This window comes from Podarcis muralis, chromosome 10, assembly GCF_964188315.1.
Source record: "Podarcis muralis chromosome 10, rPodMur119.hap1.1, whole genome shotgun sequence".
Lineage (NCBI taxonomy): Eukaryota > Metazoa > Chordata > Lepidosauria > Squamata > Lacertidae > Podarcis > Podarcis muralis.
Genome location: NC_135664.1, coordinates 73,487,558 through 73,504,800, shown reverse-complemented (window position 1 = coordinate 73,504,800; position 17,243 = coordinate 73,487,558). Strand labels below are relative to the sequence as shown.

The 17,243-nt window shown below is 51.0% G+C and overlaps 2 protein-coding genes and 1 pseudogene across 2 annotated transcripts in view; all 3 read left to right on the top strand.

Annotated features, from left to right (window-relative positions):
- Window positions 1-6: 6 nt before the first annotated feature.
- On the top strand, window positions 7-5,970 carry LOC144329031 (uncharacterized). Its single transcript, XM_077935459.1, has one exon. The coding sequence runs from the start codon at window positions 2,869-2,871 to the stop codon at window positions 4,474-4,476; it is 1,608 nt and encodes a 535-aa protein (XP_077791585.1). The 5' UTR covers window positions 7-2,868; the 3' UTR covers window positions 4,477-5,970.
- Window positions 5,965-9,630, top strand: LOC144329096 (uncharacterized; annotated as a pseudogene).
- Window positions 9,631-17,093: 7,463 nt separating this feature from the next.
- LOC114605997 (uncharacterized) overlaps window positions 17,094-17,243 on the top strand; it is a 32,401-nt gene continuing 32,251 nt past the window's right edge. Inside the window, 1 exon segment of the mRNA XM_077935474.1 lies at window positions 17,094-17,234. The gene's annotated coding sequence lies outside the window, so the exon portion shown is untranslated.

Here is a 17,243-nt window from a genome sequence, read left to right as displayed (position 1 = left end):
ACTACTTATTCAACAGAACTTCATCCCTGCCCCCTGCACATTCAGAAAAATACTTGAAATACTGAAATTGAAGGGGAGATTTCCCCCCAAGCTTATTTGTAGGATGGGGAAGGTGGGGCTGCAGGAACCAGGGAAGTCTCCTGGGGGGCCCATCTTCAATCATGAACCCCATGGGCAACCCCAGAGCTCCAGCTTATTCTGGGGTTTGGAGAAGATAGTACTTTTCCATAGTCCCAGAAGTTATTATAGCCACTTCCGGCCTGCCCCAGGAGGTGGGGTTGCGGGCTTCACGCCCACCCCACATGAGCGGGGGCTGATCCCAGCCCCCGCGAGAGCAAGGGAATCCCGGCCGGGCCTGCCCCCCAGCCAGCCAATCAACTGGCTTGCTGGGGGGCGTGGCTTGCCCTATTTAGGGCCGGCGCAGAGGGGGCTCGCCCTCTTTTCGCCAGCTCGCCCTCACGTTTTTTGAAGGTCTTCTTGGAGGTTTGTATATTTTGTTGCAGGTTTCTGTGCTTGGTTCACTTACTCGGTTTTTCCAGGTTTCTTTTGCAGGAAGGACATTGGCTGCTGTTTCTCCCGATCGCTCCGCTCCCGCTGCAGGGAATCCCGACCCGCTGGTGGATTACACTCTCCACTTCGGTCACCTCGTAGCTGGGGGGCCCCGGCAGCCGCCGGCCAGCTGATTAGATAGATAGATAGATAAATTTATTGTCATTGTCCGTATATACACAGTATACACAACAACGAAAATCAAACACCCACCCAAAGACCGGGTTCACATACACATTTGCACATATCTCCAACACTCTCATCCTATTCAGACATAGTCTATAAAAACATAACATAATCCAGAATATAACATAACCTATTAAAGGCATAACATAGCCTAAAACCTATCTCATTACTTCCTGAGCAGCCTCCCTCCTGCAATTTTCCTCCATCTCTCCGGCTCTGCTGCGATTCCCGGAAAAGGGTTTTCACCGACCGGATCAGGTTGTGTCTGCTTTAATTGCGGTGGAATTTTGCGGGGGGCTTAGCTGCTGGTCTTAGGAGTGGGGTCCTTTGCCTGTTGTGGTGGTGGTTTCCCTGCTGTCCCAGTTGCTTCCCTTGCGGGGCTTTCCAGCAGGCTTCTCTTCAGTGCCCCCCGATTCGCCTAAGCGCTAGCATTCAGGGCACTGGTTTGTTTTCTGCTGCTTTACTTGATAGCATGCGTCCGTCGCTGGGGGGGGGGGGCTGGGCTATAGCGCGGCTTTGCTCGGGTTGTTCAATCTATTTTGCTTGGTTGTATCTTGCTGGGGGTAAGGGCGCCTTTACCGCAGCGGCTGAGTGCGTATTGAAGGGCAGGCACAGCTACTGTTTGGGGATTTATTTAGCAAAGGAGGGAGCGCTTCTTCATTTCACGTCAGCGTCGGCAGCGCTTGCATTTGGGGGCTGAGGGGGTTCCTTAGCGTTCCTCTCCCTGTTTCCCTTCTGCCTATTGTTTCCCTTACTGTTGTTTTCCCAACCGTGCATTAGCTGCTGCCGGTAGAGGAAGCCGTATTGTTGCTAAGTGACGCCAGCGTCTTTGCCCACGTGGCTTGAGGCGACTGCCATCTTATTATAGGCGACAGCATGTGGGAACTGCCTTTGCCTTAACACCTTTTAAAGTATAGTGGACGCTGTTGGTGTATAGTTATCGCTCCCTGGTATTGGCTCACAGCGGGAGGAGCACCGCTGGTGACCGTTGTCTCCCTTCTTTCTTTTTTCTTTTGTTACAACCGAGCTGCTTTGCCGGGGGTGTCTGGCCCATCCGGCTGCCATTTTGCACACCCACGTGGCCTACTGTGTCGGCCGCCATCTTGCTATAGGCAGCTCACGTGGGAAATTTTCCGCCAAGCCTCCCTGGTAAGCCTTATCGCACGCAGCTAGGGGTGGTTGCTTCATAGATACATAGCAGTATATTTATCTTTAATAGTTTATGTTATCGGTATAATTTTACCTTTAATATTTTATATTAACCATGAGAGTTTATAAGTGGTTGATTTATAAGTGTTTCCAAGGCTTTATACTGACGGCAATTACTTTACAGCAGGCAATAGTAAACCCCCTTTTATTTAGCAGCTTGTTCACAGGCATTAGAGTGTTGTAATCAAGGTGCTTTGTGCTCCAAGGTCATATATAATTAGGAAATATATCTAATCAACAGATCTAATTTAAGGTGCTTGCCTTGGATAAAACATAGTAATTAAAGTGCTTTATTTGGCAATAAATTAATAGTGAACCTCTACTCATTTAAATAGTATTCTAATTTAACTCAGAGCTAATTTAAAGGCAATCTAAAGCTGATCTAATTTTGCAAGAGATTTAATTGGCATTTGAATTAATTGCATAGGCACTGCAAAAGGCAACCCAGCCGCACCGCTGTAAGTCCAGGCTGTAATTTATAGTGTATAGATTTAGGTAAATCCTCTTGGGATAGCTCACTCATTTCCTATTATTATCCCTTGGGTACTCCATTAAAGCGATAATCAAGTATAGTTAAGTTAATCAAGTTTAAGGTTTAAATTGAGGTAAATTGATCAATAAAAAAAAATACAAATAAATAAATAAATAACTCTGAAAAACCGAATAAGTAACTATATATAATTAAATTTTACTGATTTGAATTCATTAAGTCTAAAGCAGGCTAGTGTTCATACTGGTGCAGACAATACTGAGCTACTGTCACATTGCTTGTAGCTAAACACAACCGGCGGGGTTTACGATTTAACTTGCATTAAGCCTTTCCAGTGCAGTCAATACTGACCTACAGTTCCACTGCTTGCTGCTCACGCATAAAAACTAAGCTGCTTGCCTCCGATTGGGTAACCCAGAGCGTTGATTGCAACTATGTCGGCTCAAGGTAACCAGGTAAATGCCACTGTATCTGGGGGGACCCAAGGGAACCAGGAGGAGTCGCAACCATTTATAATACCTAGTAACCCACAGGCTTTGGCTCAGTTTTTCGCAGCTTTTCAGGAATTTTATAAACAAAGCAGGCCTGCAGGCCAAGTAACACCTGTGCCAGGGGCAGCAGCGCCAATGACAGTCGCAACAGTGACAGCAGCGCCAACGGCAGTTGCACCAGTAATAGCGGTGCCAGTTACAACCGTGACGGGGCCGAATGCACCAATGGCGTTCTCCCAGGATTACATCCCAGACACTCAACCTAAGGAGGTAGTACTGCCCAGTACCTCCGCACCCACTGTGGCTGTGCTGACGGCAGCCAAAGAAGAAGCAGCCCGGCTTAAGAAAAATACCCGCACTCAGTCGGCGTCCTCAGGCAAGTCAAAAGGGGGCGAGAGGGGTGGCAGGAAGGGCAAGGCTAGTGCTCAAAGTTCCATGGCTGCTAACCCGCAAAAGGACCCAGGTGTCCCTAGTCTCTTTCAGATCCCACCTCTGCAGGCGGCACCAGCCGAGGCCGCTTCAGAATCCACTTCGGACGAGGCAGCGCAGGGTCAACAGACAGTACAGGCAAACTGCGTACCGGAACAAGCCACCCCAGAGGTCCCTTCCAGGAAGAGGAAAGAAAAAAGGAAACACACGTCGAAGAAGAGTAAGAAGAGTAGGCGGTCGGAATCTGAGGATGATTCAGGTACTTCTTCCTCATCCGATTCTGATAGCGATGCTCCTAGGGAGGAGTATTGGGGACATGGGGAGGATTGCGTGGGTCTTCCTTCATGGGCGCATGAAAGGAGGGCCAATTCCTACCGTAGGACCTTCAATGGGACCCTTGAATGGAAGGATGGCGCTCTGGTACCCGATGTTAAAACCTCCACTCACCTGTCAACAGATTTCATTGTAGGTAACCATTTGTCTCAAAGGAAGAGGGACAAAATCCTCAATGGGGACTTTATTGACATATTCAGATTGTTGCCCCCGGCTAAGCTGACAGGTAAAGGCGAAAAGAGGCGCAGTTACGGGAAGCGCAGGTACAGAACTCCAAGAGCCGAGCGTACCTTTGACAATTGGCTTGATGGGTTCCAGGTATTCATGGGTGTGGTCAGCGCCGCTTACCCAAAACGGGCGATGCATTTGATTGCCTACTTAGCACACGTTAGGAGGGCACGGGAATTAGCCGGTGATACCGCTGCTTTGAATTATGATGAGGATTTTCGTAGAAATGCTTCATTGTTATCCTCCACGCGCTGGGACCTCAGGGACCAGAATTATTGGTCAGAGCATGTGGGCCCCTACGTTGACAAGAAACACCAGGACTCATCAAAATCTTGGAAGACCGCTGTGAGACAGAAGCGTCTATGCTGGGAATTTAATAAAGGGGTTTGTGTGAGGCCTGTCTGTAAGTACAGCCATGAATGTGAAAAATGCCTGGGTAACCACCCAGCCACTGCCTGCCTTAAAGGGAGGCAGCCCTTTCGGGGTGGAAGAGGTTCTTACAACCAGGGACCCAGAGGTGGTCACGGAGCCCCTTTTGGGCCTCAAGGGAACAGGCAGTAATCTCAATCTGGCCCTGGCCTATTCCCCCGTCAACTTGACCCCGTTAAAAGACCTTTTAGATCTCTACCCCAACAGGACAGTGGCTGTGTACTTATGGGAAGGTTTTAGTTCTGGTTTCAGAATCCCAGTAGCTTTCCCACCCAATTCAGGCAATCCTCCAAATCAAAAATCAGTCAGGGAGATGCCCGAGATTGCCCGTAAGAAAATCAACAAAGAAATCAAAGCGGGGAGGGTAGCCAGCCCCTTTCTAGTTCCCCCAATCAAAGGCCTTCATGTATCCCCTTTAGGCATAGTCCCCAAGAAAGCACCTGGTGAGTTTCACATGATTCACAACCTTTCCTATCCAAAGGGAGGGTCCGTCAATGATGCGATACCTCAGGAACTTTGTACTGTGAGATACGCCACTTTTGACCAAGCGGTCAAAATTATTCGCAAATTTGGTAAGGGCGCGTTGCTGGCAAAATGTGACATTGAGTCGGCCTTTAGACTCCTGCCAGTTCATCCGGAGGATTTCCGGTGGCTCGGTTTCAAATTCGAAGGGGCTTATTTTGTGGACAAAGCGATGCCCATGGGTTGCTCAGTGGCCTGCGCAGCCTTTGAGGCATTCAGTACCTTCCTGGACTGGGCGCTTCGCTTTAGAACCGGCTCTGAGGGTGTGTTGCACTACTTGGACGACTTTATCCTCGTAGCTGATAGCAGGCTTAGGTGTGCAGAGCTTCTCAAAGCCTTCATATCGTTAGCTGGGGAGTTAGGAGTTCCCCTAGCTGCCGACAAAACGGAGGGCCCAGCTACAACCATGGTTTATTTAGGTATTGAGTTGGACACATTAGCGCAGACCTCAAAACTTCCCAGAGAGAAACTGATCGCGCTTGGCGACCTCATTCGGCAGCTCCTCCCCCTAAAAAAAGTTACACTTAGGCAGATACAGTCACTGCTAGGTCATCTAAATTTTGCTTGCCGCGTGGTCTCCCCTGGCCGTCCATTCTGTGGCCGCCTCGCGAAGCTGTCAGCAGGCCTGCGTTCCCCTCATCATAGGGTTCGGCTATCTAAGGAGGTAAAATCTGACCTGGAAGTTTGGTTGAAGTTCCTCGAGAACTACAATGGTATTTCCCTATGGCAAGAGAACTTGTCGCTGCAGGTGGACTTTCAGGTGCACTCGGACGCTTCAGGCTCCCTTAGGTTTGGCGTTTACTTTAAAGGGCAATGGTGTGCCCAGCGTTGGCCCGCAGCCTGGAAGGGAGGGCCCATTACCAGAGATTTAACCTTCCTAGAATTCTTCCCAATTGTAGTGGCAGTGCACTTATGGTCAGAGGCCTTTAGTAACCATAGGGTTTGCTTCCACACCGACAACCAGGCAGCAGTAGCAGTCCTTTCCGGGCAGGCCGCACGTTCCTCAAGAGTAGGTGCCCTTTTGCGTTCCTTCGTTCTCCGGTGTTTAGAACTTAATATCCACTTCTCCGCCAAATTTGTGCCTGGTGTTAACAATGATATCGCGGATGCCCTATCTCATTTTCAGATGGACCGCTTCCGCTCGTTAGCACCGGACGCTCAGTTGCTACCTCAGCCCTTCCCGGAACATCTGTGGAGACTTGGGGACCAGAGTCTTGGGAACCAGAAGTGATTCAGGGAGTATTAGCCTCATTGGCGCCTTCCACATTGAGATCTTATAAGAAGGCTTGGTCGGATTTCTTAAAGTTCCGCAATAAATCCAGCGCCACCAGTAGCAACGCCCCTCCTGTCAGGTCTGAGGTCTTATCCTATTTAGTACACTTGAAACGCCTGGGCCGTGCCCCAAAAACCCTCAACCTACAGGCTGCGGCAATCTCTCTCTTTTGCAAGGCGTTATTTTCCTCAGATCCATGCGCTGATTTCGTCATACGAAAGACCCTAGAAGGCTGGGGTAGACTGCAGCCCCCAACCCACGATATGAGGAGGCCAATATCTTTTGACATACTTTTCCAAATCCATAAAATGTTGAGAACGGTCTGTTGGTCGAAGTATGAGGCGCGCTTATTTTCAGCTGCGTACTCCATCGCCTTTTTCGGAGCAATGCGTGTGGGGGAGGTGATTTACGAAGAGGGTCAGCGCGGCACCTCCTGGGGCTTACTACTAAGCGACGTTACACTTTCACAGGAAGATTTGGTCCTTCGGATACATAGTTCCAAGACAGACCAGTTCGGGAGGGGGGCTCTGGTCCGGCTCTTGGCAACCGGGGAACCAGGCCCGTGTCCAGTTAAGGACACCAGGCGCTTTTTATATCTAAGGCCTAACCTGGCTGGGCCTTTTTTGATCCATGCAGATGGCTTACCCCTGACGCGTCACGGCCACCACGGCAATGCACCTGGGCCTTACTGCTGAGAGGATTAAGGATCTAGGCCGGTGGAAATCAGATGCATGTAAACGCTACGTGAGAAAAAAATTATGATAACCCAGCTAGGGATTTACTGACCATGCCTGTTCTCTCAATTTCTTGCAGGAAATATGGGGGTGCGCGTCTGGATAATCGGGCACAGCATCGTACATTGGGCCAGGGTCCGCGCCATCAATTCCGGTCTCGGGCCGCGACTTGGCTTACCTTCTGGCATCACTATATCCTGGGTCTCGCGGAGGGGAATGCACTGGGCTGAGATGTTGCCCGCAATTAAGACCAGAGTCGCAGCGGAGGGCCCCCCTGATGCTTTACTTATACAATTGGGAGAAAATGACCTAGCTTATAGAAAGGCGGTTGATTTGCAGTGGAACATATTTAGTGACTTTGAGTAGCTTAAGGCCTCTTACCCAAACCTCACAATCATTTGGGCCTCTTTGATGGAGAGGCGGGTCCGGAGAGACTGCAGGTGCCCGATAGCCATGAATAGGGCGAGGAAAGCCTTGGATCGGGCGGTGGCGCGTAGAGTGGCAGCCCTGCGGGGGAAGGTCATTGGACACCCGGGCATTCGTTTCAACTGTGAGGCCCTCTACCGGTTTGATGGTGTGCATCTTTCTGATGCTGGAAATGATATTTGGCTGGGGGATATAGCTAAGGGGATAAGGGATTGGTTTCAGGCATGAGAGTATTGGCGGCGAGCGATTGCTCGTGTGGCAGTAGGCATTGGCAAGAAGGGGTTAAGAGGATGTGGGGGGGAGGAACGCCATCACCTCCCCCCAGCGAGCGAAGGGTGGTCCGTTAAACGACTCCGGGGGGCGTGGCCCTGTCCGAAGCCTATGGAGGTGTGGGCCAAAGGCACGCCCCAGAGCGGTGACCCGGGGGAGCTTCTAGTTGACGTGCCTCGGCGGGAGACTCCCCCGATATAAGGTTAACCCTTCCCCGTGTCTCCAGCAAATGGGCTGGAGCCGGATAGTCGTTAGGACCAGTGCCTAAGCCAATGCCTCTCATTCCTGAATTCAATAAAGTTGTGGCCTAACTCGCCCATTTAACCTTAAACTATTTTGTCTTGTGTCTTTATTTAACCTGGTGGGGGGCGGGAACTCGCCACGCAATCAGTCATGCTACTAGGGAGTTTTGCTACCAGAGGACCAGAGTGCATATTACTATCATACCGATTTTACTGCTATGGTTGCTTTTGCTGTCATGGACTGGCTGGGTGTGGGGAGGGGGAGGCACCAGCTGGGGGACCCCCATGGGAAGAAGGCTCAGAGCCTGGGGACTGGTAGTGGGATGGCAATGAGCAGAAAGAGGGAGAAAATTGAGCAGAATGGGAGGGGAGGTGTTGCAAGCTGAGGAGGAAACAGGGTTTGGTGAGCAGGAAGAGGCTGGGGCAGAGAGCAGTTCAGTCTCAGAGGGAGGAGAGGAGGGGGCCAGGAGACCATCAGAGGAGGCCATCAGCTGAAGCATCCAGAGATACTCCCCCTCCTGCTGCTACCATCTCCCCTCTCCCCTGGTCTCCTAGAGCACACAGAGAAACCCGCTTCAGACCCCATGAGCCTCTACATGATATTAAGAGGGTGTTTCCCTGCCCCCCAACATGCCTCACTTTAATCTTGTTGACAATGAACTGTATTTTCTGCCCAATCACCCCGTTTGGAGAGCTCTTTTAGGTGCTCCTTGCAATCTCTCTTTGTTTGAAGAACCCTGGACTATTTACTGCCACCAGCAAACTTTGCCCCCTCCCTGCTCCCACCTAACTCTAGATCATTTATGAACAAGTTGAAAAGCCACAGGTCCCAATACCGATCTATAGGGGACTCCACTTTCTGCTTCTCTCCATTCACAGGAGTGTTCGTTTATTAGTACGTGTTCCTCCCTCCCCCCATCCTTCTGTGCTGTGGAGGGAACCCTGCGGAAAAGTTATGGGGTGAATTTTGCTTCCCCGCATATCCAACACTGCTCAGCATTCAGGGAAATGGAAGAGGAAAGCTGGCCACAATCCAAGAGACTGAGGTCAGCAGAAAGGGAAGCAAAGCCTACTCAAAGGGAAGCCGCTCCAGCTTCCAGCCCGTCTGCTCCCACAATGGCTAAAGAAGAATTGCCCTTTGGGAATGGCGGAGCTGAATGGAAGCGGGCGAGGAAGCCCCACAATCGCTGCTGCTGGAGGAATAGGGGCACTGACCCCAATACTCAAAGGTGATGACCTGGTCCTTTAGGGGCACTGTTACGCCATCAGGAACCGGGAGTCCCCCACACCTGCCTCCCCCACACCTGCCTCCCTCGTCTGGATTCAACCTCAATCTCTTAGCTGCCATCCATCCTCCAACCACCTCCAGAAAGGCACACAGGGAATTCACTGCCTTCACTGGTTCCAATTTAAAAGAGAGGAAGAGATGGGAGGAGCCTCCCCATTGTCTTTTCCTTCACAAATCCTGCCTTAAGGGCACATTTAAGATATGAATAGGGTGTAAGGCTGTGAGGCACAGGACCTAAATATTCATCATTACAAAAGACTGGCCAGGCTCCCCAGGCAATCCAATCAAGTGACCATTAAACAGGTAACCTGGCAGACAGGAGGTAAACAAACCACTCAGATTTCTGTTGTAGACCGCCCTTTCTGTGATGTAGGTATGATGTATGGAGGGGTGGTCTTGAGCTCCAGGGCAGGGAATTTAAAATGTCTATATAAGGCCTTGTGTGCCATTGCTCTGGGTTCCACCTCCCTCCTGCGTGTGGTGAGTGAGGACCCTGTTGCAACACATCAATAAAGATCAGGCTTACTAGCTGTTTTGCTTTAAACTCTTTAAACGCATTAGAATTCAATCCACCGTCCCGTTGGATTTCTGCCTGGGGCATGTGCTGCCCTTGATCGCCTCCTGCCTCCTAAGGGATTATGGCCTATGAATTGGATCCCCCAATTCCAGAGGAGTCATTAGGCCTTGGAACCCAGGAAATCCGTCAAACCGTTGACTTGGCGATTATTTGACGTTTCTACTGTTTTCTATACAGTATTGGATAGTCGGAGGAAACAGACCGATTCATGGTATCCGCTTCTTGCTACAATTGTATAGGCTGCTTTTCTGAGCCTCTTTGCTGTTGTGCATGGAAGGTGGCTGTGTCAACTGTCCTTGTCCTGGCCTTAGTCCGAGGCTGTGGTGGGGACTTGGGGTGTCCCCCCTTCCTGGTTTGAAGAGCACCAACACCTAAAGCACAGACGCACGGCTCGTGGCGTGGAGTGGGCGAGGAAAGGATTTAGCAATGTAAACATTGGGGGGGAACCCCACTTTGCAATTGGATGGCCAGGATCAGCCCCTCCCCCGCTCTCCTGATGTACACGAGGAAGAGGGGAGGAGGGAAACCTTCCTCCCCCTCCCCCAATTCCTCCCCTCCCGGCACATCCTCCTCTCACCCCGCCTCCACAACCCCAAATCCCCTCCCCAATATGTTGCTCCTCCTCCTCGCCATCCGCCATCTGTTCCGGGAATGGGGGGGATGAGCCCTCCTCCCAAACTGCCTGTTTCTCCCGGAAGTGGAGCTTCTGCGCCGGATTGCTGATTTCCGCCGTAGCTCTAGGGGCGCGCGCTTTCGGAAAGGGGAGGGAGGAGGCAGGGGACCCCCCCCCCCGTGGATGTTGCAGGAAAGGAAAGGAGAATCGGGAGCGAGGAGAAAGAGGTAAAGGGGTCGCGAGGGAGGGGAGAGAAGGATCCAGAGACCCCAAAGCGCCTTTCGTGGGCCCCACGGGCAGGGCCTGGATCCCTGCAATCCTACTGCGAAGGGGGCTTTCCCTGGCCCCTTAGGCGCCCTGGCGGGGGCGGTCATGGAACACCCACCCAGGGATTCCCCACGAGGACCCAGTGAGAGCTGTAGGCTTTGAAAGTTCAGTAAACTATTACTGAAGAAGTCCTGCTGCTTCTGTGTGTGTTTTTGACGTCAGTGTGGGACTTGCTCTACATGTGGCCCCTACCCCACCGATGCTTGGCTAAGGCCCTGGAGTTACTGTACTCAAGCATGAAAGATGGGTATTTTTGTGTCAGAGTGGTTTTTACACCAAACTCTGTCATCCCCACCACCGCATGATCTCCAAACATTCAACAGAACTTCATCCCTGCCCCCTGCACGTTCTGAAGAAAACTTAAAATTTAATGGGAGATTCCCCCCCCCCCCCGAAGCCTAACTGCAAGAGGGGGAACGATGGGTTGCAGGTACCAGGAAAGTCTCCTGGGGGACCCATCTTCACTCATGAACCACTTAGGGGAACCCCAGCGCTACTGCTTATTCTGGGGTTTTGGGAGGATAATATTTTTCCATAATACCAGAGGTTATTAGTCAATCATGCTGCTAGGGAGTCTTCCTGCCAGAGGACCACAGTGCATATTGCTATCCTACTGATTTTACTGTTGTTGTTGCTGCTGCTGTTACTGTCATGGACTGACTGGGTTCAGGGGGGGCACCAGTCTGGGGGACCCACAAGGGAAGAAGGCTCAGATCTTGGGGACTGGTGTTGGGATGGCGATCAGCAGATAGAGGAAGAAAATGGAGCAGAACGGGAGGGGAGGTGTTGCAAGCTGAGGAGGAAACAGGGTTTGGTGAGCAGGAAGAGGCTGGGACAGAGAGCGGTTCAGGCTCAGAGGGAGGAGAGGAGGGGTCAGGAGACCCAGAGGAGGCCGGCTACTGAAGCATCCAGGGAGACTCCCCCTCCTGCTGCGACCAACTCTCCCCTGGTTTCCTAGAGCACACAGAGAAATCCAGTTCATACCCATGAGCCTATACATTAATGGGTGTAAGTTTTTTTTGCATCACTTTATGATGCTGTTTTTTCTGCCCATTCACCCCATTTGGAGAGGTCCTTTTGGAGCTCCTTGCATCTCTCTTTGTTTGAGCAACCCTGGACAATTTATATCGACTTTTAAAACCTCCCCCCTTCACCCAGAATACTTTTCGAGTAGCATCTTCACTAGTACAGTGGTGCCTCGCAAGACGAAATTAATTCGTTCCGCAAGTCTCTTCGTCTTGCGAGTTTTTCGTCTTGCGATGCACGGTTTCCCATAGGAATGCATTGAAAATCAATTAATGCGTTCCTAGGGAAACCGACTTCAGACCAGGTCCGGGGACAGTCTGTCCCCCGACCTCTTCTGAAGGCTGGGGGGGGGGGGGACAAGGGCTTTTCTTCCCACCCCCAGCATTTTAAAAAACCCCGGGACAGCGGAGGACGTCTCCGCTGTCCGGGGCGATCTTAAAATGCTGACGGGCGGCATTTTAAAATCACCCGGGACAGCGGAGGACTTCTCCGCTGTCCGGGGCGATTTAAAAGCCCCTGGGAAGGCAGTCAGGGGGGACAAAGACTTTCGCCCCCCGCCAGCCTTCAGAAGAGGTCCTGGACCTCTTCTGAAGGCTGGCGGGGGGCGAAAGTCTTTGCTCCCCCCGCCTGCCTTCAAAAGCTGTCTGGCCCAGGCTTCGCGGACCTTTCCGCAAGCAGCGGCAGCGCTGCCACTGCTTGCGGACAGGTGCCAGCATGCCGAAGCCTGCGCGCGCTGAGATCAGCGCGCCCAGGCTTCCCACCCCGCCTCCCGGCATCGGGGCATCGTCCCGATGCCGGGCGGCGGGGGGAGGCGTTCCTGCCCCGCCGCCCGGGATCGGGGCATCGTACCGATGGCGCGCGGCGGCGGAGGCGTCCCCCCCCCGGCCGCCAGGGATCGGGGCATCGTCCCGATGGCGGGCGGCGGCGGAGTCGTTCCCCCCCCGCCGCCCAGGATCGGGGCATCGTCCCGATGGCGGGCGGCGGGGGGAGGCGTTCCCCCCCTGCCGCCCGGGATCGGGGCATCATCCCGATGGCGGGCAGCGGCGGAGGCGTTCCCCCCCCCGGCATCTGGGCATCGTTCCGAAGCCCGGCGGCGCTGCGCTTCCCCGCTGTCCCGGAGATTTCCCTATGGGCTGTCGTCTTGCGAAGCAAGCCCATAGGGAAATTCGTTTTGCGAAGCGCCTCCAAAACGGAAAACCCTTTCGTCTAGCGGGTTTTCCGTCTTGCGAGGCGTTCGTCTTGCGAGGTACCACTGTATGTATCAAAGGGTTACACAAGTGCAACAGTTGGTCACTCTATCAGATACATCTCTGGACACCTCTCCAGTACCCATCACCTAAAGATCAAGAAAACTATCGACACAATACAGTAGTACCTCGGGTTAAGTACTTAATTCATTCCGGAGGTCTGTTCTTAACCTGAAACTCTTCTTAACCTGAGGTACCACTTTAGCTAATGGGGCCTCCCGCTACTGCTGTGCCACCGCCACACGATTTCTGTTCTCATCCTGAAGCATAGTTCTTACCCCGAGGTACTATTTCTGGGTTAGCAGAGTCTGTAACCTGAAGCGTCTGTAACCCGAGGTGCCACTGTAATAATAATAATAATAATAAAAATAATAAAATAAAATATATTTATATCCCACCCACCCTAGCCAAAGCCGGGCTCAGAGCGGCTAACAACAGTAAAAGTAACACAGTTTACATAAAATCACAATCATTTAATTGAAATACATTCAAAAATCAATTCATAATCAAATTACATCCTTGCCCTCAGGGCTTCTCCTGAGCTGGGCTTTCAGAACACCTGTGTTAACGGAGGAATCCGAGGGCTCCCTTGGACAAAAAAGACGCCAACCAGGACAATTTGGAGCAAAACAGCAGCCTGTAGGCTTGGCCTTTATTGGAAACTGTCGCAACAGGACTCCCACCCACAACAAGATGAAGCAAAATGGAAGTCCCGAACAAAAGAAGACCCCAGCTTTTATTAGCTACTAAACCCCCAAACTACACGCCTGGAACTACATCACAACTACATCATGACTACATCATTGACACATCACAAACAGGAGGGTTTGAGGGAGGGGTTGTGGAAGTAACCTGAGTATCTTGACACCTTGCTGGTTCCTCTTTCCCCCTCCCCATGAGTCTCTTCCAGAAGACAAAGGGGAGTTGACAGTTTCCTGCCCCCAGAGGGGAGATCTGATCATTGTCCTTTGTTCCAGTCCATGTTGAATCTCCTCCCATATGCAAGTCCGTTGTGTCCTTGGTGGTCTTCTGTCTGGGACCATCAAGGTTGCCATGCCAACTGGGCAGGGCTCCTGTGGATGTGCTGGTATGCTCAAGGGATTATGGCTGCCCTGTACCAGACCTTCCGCATTTTGTAGTCCTTCCTTCATGGAGTAAAAAGAAGTGGAACGGTGCAGATCCGATGTATGGTTGATTTTCTATGAATTTATAACAGAAGCGTAGTGTATGTAGTGAGTGAGTGTGCGTGTGTGTGTCAAGTTTGTAAAACTGAATGATTGGGGGAGGGGGTTTCCTGCGACACCTGGCTTGGTCAGCTGCCTCTGTGGAAGTCTGTTGTCGCCCCTTGGTCACACCCTGGGTGGGGCGAAGTGTACGTGCTCTCACGCCCAGGGGCTTTTGGCAGGAGGCCCTGTTCTCTCTGCCTACGTGGCTATCTGCTTCCAAGGTCATGGAGGAGGGTGAAGCCTAAATTTACTTTTTCTTAAGAGTGGAAATGGCGTTGGAATGGGAAGAATTGGTTAAAGTATGGATTTTATATGAATTTACAAATTTAGGTATCATTCCCTGAACTGTCAAGCTGAAAGGATACATTCAGACACAACCTTTGTAACATTGTAGCAACTTTAGGCAATTGAAACCAACATGACTATATTTAATATACTTTGCCCATAGTTTGAGCAGCAGGAGGGCACTGAGACAATCGTGCAAAGGCTGAGCTGAAAGGCTGGTTTGGAGGCAGTTTCAGCCTTCTACGGATTCCCCCATTGGCTAGCTGTCAAAACATAGCGCTCTTGATTGGTGAGCTTCAGTTATTCATAAATCTCATTCATAAAACACAAAATCCGTAAATCCCATCCATAATATGCAGAGACCGTGTTTTCCTGTATTTATAAGATGTGTGAGTCGTGCCTTTGTGACTGAGTGGAGAGGGGTTTGGGGTTCCTCGTCCCAGGGGTTAATGTCAGATGGTAACCCCCTCCCCTGTAATTTCCATAACACCAGGAAGGAATTCCCTCCTCACTCTTGTCACATGCAGCTGGGCTCACTTGCCAGAGCCACCTGGAGGGTCTGACTACAATTTCCATCATCCCTGACCACTGGTCTTGCTAGCTCGGTGTGATGGGAGCCGTAGTCCAAAAAACAGCTTGGACTGCTTGGACCAAGTTTGGGAAACAGCTTGGACCAAGTTTGGGAAAGTTTGGGAAACAGCATGGACCAAGTTTGGGAAACCTTGTTCATCTTGAAGGAGAAAGGAGGGTTCACTTGCATCAGAAAATCAGGTGAGCCCTGCAGGATCTTTCTTTTTAAAAAAATAATATTTATTACTTTTAAACCTTACAAGAAAAAAGAAAAAAAGAAGAAGAAAGAAAAAAGGCAAAAGAAATAAAATACAATACAATATAAAGACAATGCACAACACAACATTAACACATTAAACTAAACATAAAAAATTAAAAAACATACATCATACCGTTTCAATGCCCTGTCTTTCATTCCCTTGTTTCATTGACCTCCTCTCACCTCCCTTTTTGTATGCCACTTCTATTTATTACTTCAGCAATTCCTTTCCCTCTTTCTCTATTTTCTGTCATATAACTATCTTAACTTATTTTAACCTTATCTTCCATTAGTACCATAATACTGATTTATACTTAGCTCCTTATAACATTTCTAGTAAAGCCATATAATTTCATTCCAACATTTTTCTAACACTCATTAATTTTACAATACTTCTATAAATAAACTTTAAACTTTTTCCAATCTTCTTCCACTGTCTCTTCTCCCTGGTCTTGGATTCTGCCAGTCCTTTCAGTCTATTCCATATAGTCCATCAACCTGGTCCTGCAGGATCAGGCCCAAGGGGCCCCTGTCCTGCCAGGGGCCAAGCAGGGGCCTCTTCTGGGAAGCCCACCGACAGCACTTGAGCCCCAGAGAAGGGGGGAGGCGCATTTCTTCTAGGGACACATTTCTGGGGTCCCAAAGGTGCGCCCCAGCCTGGCTCCACTCTGCCGGGGCAGCTGCGTTTTGTTTCGCTGCAGGTGAGCCTGCCCCGTGCAATGTGGGGCTCTTAGAAGGAATTTGAGGGGGGCTGGGGGGACTAGGGCTTCCCCACACTTGCAAAGGACCAGTAGAAGCAGAGGGGAGGCAGGCAGCAGGAGGGTGATGTGGGGGAACCAGCGAGAAGGAGCTTCTGGAGCCTGGGCAGCCCCCTCCCCGCCTGTTTCCCGTGTTAACGGAAAAATCCGAGGGCTCCCTTGGACACCAACCAGGATAACTTGGAGCAAAACAGCAGCCTGTAGGCTTGGCCTTTATTGATCTGTTGCAACAGGGTGCTCCCCTCACTTGCAGGAGAGAGGAAGACACAGAAAAAGCGGTGTGCAAGGCCTTATAAAAACTTTTGAAATTCGCATCCTGCAGATCAAACCCACCCCCAGAAACATCATGCATACATCACAGAAAGGAGGAGGGGCTGAGGGAGGGGTTGTGGTGGTAACCTGAGTGTCCTGTCACCTGGCTAGTTCCCTTCTCCCCCCCCCCATGAGTCATTTTCAGAAGACAAAAGGTAGTCGCAGTTTCCTGCCCCCTGAGGGGGAATCCAATCACTATTCTTTTGTTATAGTCCGTGTTTAGGTAAGGGGGTGAGGCTCAGGTGGGAAAGAGTTGAGAAGGAAAATATCCTGGGGTGCGGATTTACTCCGCTGCCCAGCTCGTCAGGGTGCCACTCCCCGGGGGTCCCTCCGGTCAGCAAAAGAAGGAGAATCCAGCCAAGTTAAAGAAGCAAAGGGCGGTCAGTTGACCTGATCTTTATTTGTTGCAACCAGGTTCAAACACACCAAGAGTAGGAACCCCGAGAAGATGGTTGCATGAATTTTTAAGACCTCTCCCCATTTCCCACAATACATTTTTCCACAGCATCTTCGATGCATCACAGATTTGTCCCAAAGTAGGAGTCTTTGGCATTCAGAAACATGAGCCCGTCACCCACCCCTGTCAACAGCCCCAGTTTCTCACACATTTTTAACTACCCTCTTCCAATAAGAACCATAATAGTATTTACAGATCCCCCCCAGCTGCAAGGCTTTCCTGGGCTTCTCCTTTGGAAATATCAGGATCCTCCTCCTCCTCCAATCCGGCTTCTTTTCCGGGAATAAGGGAGGGGTGAGTCCCCTCCCAAACTGCCAGCTTCTCCCGGAAGAGGAGCTTCTGCGCCGGATTGCTGCTTTGCGCCGTAGCTCTAGGGGCGCGCCCTTTCGGAAAGGGGAGGAGGGGCGGCAGGGAAACTCCCCCCCCCCCCGTGGATGTTGCAGGAAAGGAAATGAGAATCGGGAGCGAGGACAAAGAGGTAAAGGGG